General features: G+C 46.7%; 1 protein-coding gene across 4 annotated transcripts in view; it reads left to right on the top strand.

Annotated features, from left to right (window-relative positions):
* Positions 1-2,500, top strand: part of LOC109879822 (girdin-like) — a 103,330-nt gene that overhangs the window by 94,474 nt on the left and 6,356 nt on the right. For all 4 annotated transcript variants that reach the window (XM_031789739.1, XM_031789741.1, XM_031789742.1 and 1 more), the window contains one exon: positions 1,119-1,262. In XM_031789739.1, coding sequence (XP_031645599.1) covers positions 1,119-1,262 — 144 coding nt within the window. The remainder of the gene's footprint in view (positions 1-1,118; positions 1,263-2,500) is intronic.

Genomic DNA, 2,500 nt, shown 5'->3' with positions numbered 1-2,500 from the left:
GGAACACAGGGATCTGGAGGGAAGGGAAGGGAACACAGGGATCTGGAGGGAAGGTAGGGAACACAGGAAGCTGGAGGGAAGGTAGGGAACACAGGGATCTGGAGGGAAGGGAAGGGAACACAGGGACCTGGAGGGAAGGTAGGGAACACAGGGATCTGGAGGGAAGGTAGGGAACACAGGGATCTGGAGGGAAGGGAACACAGGAAGCTGGAGGGAAGGTAGGGAACACAGGGATCTGGAGGGAAGGGAAGGGAACACAGGGACCTGGAGGAAAGGTAGGGAACACAGGAAGCTGGAGGGAAGGTAGGGAACACAGGGATCTGGAGGGAAGGGAAGGGAACACAGGGATCTGGAGGAAAGGTAGGGAACACAGGAAGCTGGAGGGAAGGTAGGGAACACAGGGACCTGGAGGAAAGGTAGGGAACACAGGGATCTGGAGGGAAGGTAGGGAACACAGGAAGCTGGAGGGAAGGTAGGGAACACAGGGATCTGGAGGGAAGGTAGGGAACACAGGGACCTGGAGGGAAGGTAGGGAACACAGGGACCTGGAGAGAAGGTAGGGAACACAGGGATTTGGAGGGAAGGTAGGGAACACAGGAAGCTGGAGAGCTGTAGGTAGGGAACATAGGGAGCTGGTTGAAAGATAGAGAATGCTGGAGGGGAGGTAGGGAACACAGCGAGCTGGAGGGAAGGTAGTGAACACTGGAGGGTGGTTAGGGAGCACAGGGAGCTGGAGGGAAGGTAGAAAACACAGGGAGCTGGAGGGGAGGTAGGGAACACAGAGAGCTGGAGGGAAGGTAGAGAACACAGGGAGATGGAGGGAACATAGAGAACACAGGGAGATGGAGGGAACATAGAGAACACAGGGAGATGGAGGGAACATAGAGAACACAGGGAGATGGAGGGAGGGTAGTGAACACCAAGTAACACTTCATTTTAAAAAGTATACATAAGACATTGTTAACTTTATGAAACTTTATGAAATTCCATATGCCATTGAATATACTGACTTGTGAAACAACCCTGATAAAATAAAGTCAATGAAATCAATCATGATACCTTAATGAGTGTTTACGTATAGTTCATATCAATGTTCATAACACCTTCATATTCTCCAGGTATCAGGAGCTCCTGGGCCTCAAATCCCAGATGGAGGAGACAAAAAGAGAGATGAAAATGGAGAAAGAGAAGATGGAGGGAGAGGTGCAAAAGCAGACAGAGAGAGAAAGAGAATTAGAGAGGCTGAAAGAAGATAATGAGAGGTAAACGAAAACTCTCTCAGGCTATTTGTCAGTCAAACAACTAACTGCTCCATCATCACTTATTCTCTTCAAACCATTTAATTTAATAGAACTTATTGATCTATTCAGTTCATCCCTGATCTATTCAGTTAAACCCTGGTCCATTCAGGTTATCCCTGATCTATTCAGTTCATCCCTGATCTATTCAGTTAAACCCTGGTCCATTCAGGTTATCCCTGATCTATTCAGTTCATCCCTGATCTATTCAGTTAAACCCTGGTCCATTCAGGTTATCCCTGATCTATTCAGTTCATCCCTGATCTATTCAGTTAAACCCTGGTCCATTCAGGTTATCCCTGATCTATTCAGTTCATCCCTGATCTATTCAGTTAAACCCTGGTCCATTCAGGTTATCCCTGATCTATTCAGTTCATCCCTGATCTATTCAGTTAAACCATGGTCCATTCAGGTCATCCCTGGTCCATCCAGGTCATCCCTGGTCCATTCAGTTTATCCTTGGTCCAGTCAGTTCATCCCTGATCTTTTCAGTTCATCCCTGATCAATTCAGTCCATCCCTGATCTATTCAGTTAAACCCTGGTCCATTCAGGTCATCCCTGGTCAATTCAGGTCATCCCTGGTCCATTCAGGTCATCCTTGGTCCATTCAGTTAATCCCTGATCTTTTCAGTTCATCCCTGATCAATTCAGTCCATCCCTGATCTATTCAGTTAATCCCTGATCTATTCAGTTCAGCCCTGGTCCATTCTGGTTATCCCTGGTCCATTCAGTTAATTCCTGATCTTTTCAGTTCATTCCTGATCTTTTCAGTTCATCCCTGATCCATTCAGTTCATCCCTGATCCATTCAGTTCATCCCTGATCTATTCAGTTAATCTCCGGTCCATTCAGTTCATCCCTGGTCCATTCAAATGGAATCAAATCAAATGTATTTATAAAGCCCTTCGTATATCAGCTGATATCTCAAAGTGCTGTACAGAAACCCAGCCTAAAACCCCAAACAGCAAGCAATGCAGGTGTAGTAGCACAGTGGCTAGGAAAAACTCCCAAGAAAGGCCAAAACCTAGGAAGAAACCTAGAGAAGAACCAGGCTATGTGGGGTGGCCAGTCCTCTTCTGACTGTGCCGGATGGAGATTATAACAGAACATGGCCAAGATGGTCAAATGTTCATAAATGACCAGCATGGTCAAATAAACATAATCACAGTAGTTGTTGAGGGTGCAGCAAGTCAGCACCTCAG

The sequence above is a fragment of the Oncorhynchus kisutch genome, linkage group LG15 (assembly GCF_002021735.2).
Source record: "Oncorhynchus kisutch isolate 150728-3 linkage group LG15, Okis_V2, whole genome shotgun sequence".
Classification (NCBI taxonomy): Eukaryota; Metazoa; Chordata; class Actinopteri; order Salmoniformes; family Salmonidae; genus Oncorhynchus; species Oncorhynchus kisutch.
The sequence above is the reverse complement of the archived record's forward strand: the minus strand, read 5'-3'. Positions and strand labels throughout refer to the sequence as shown.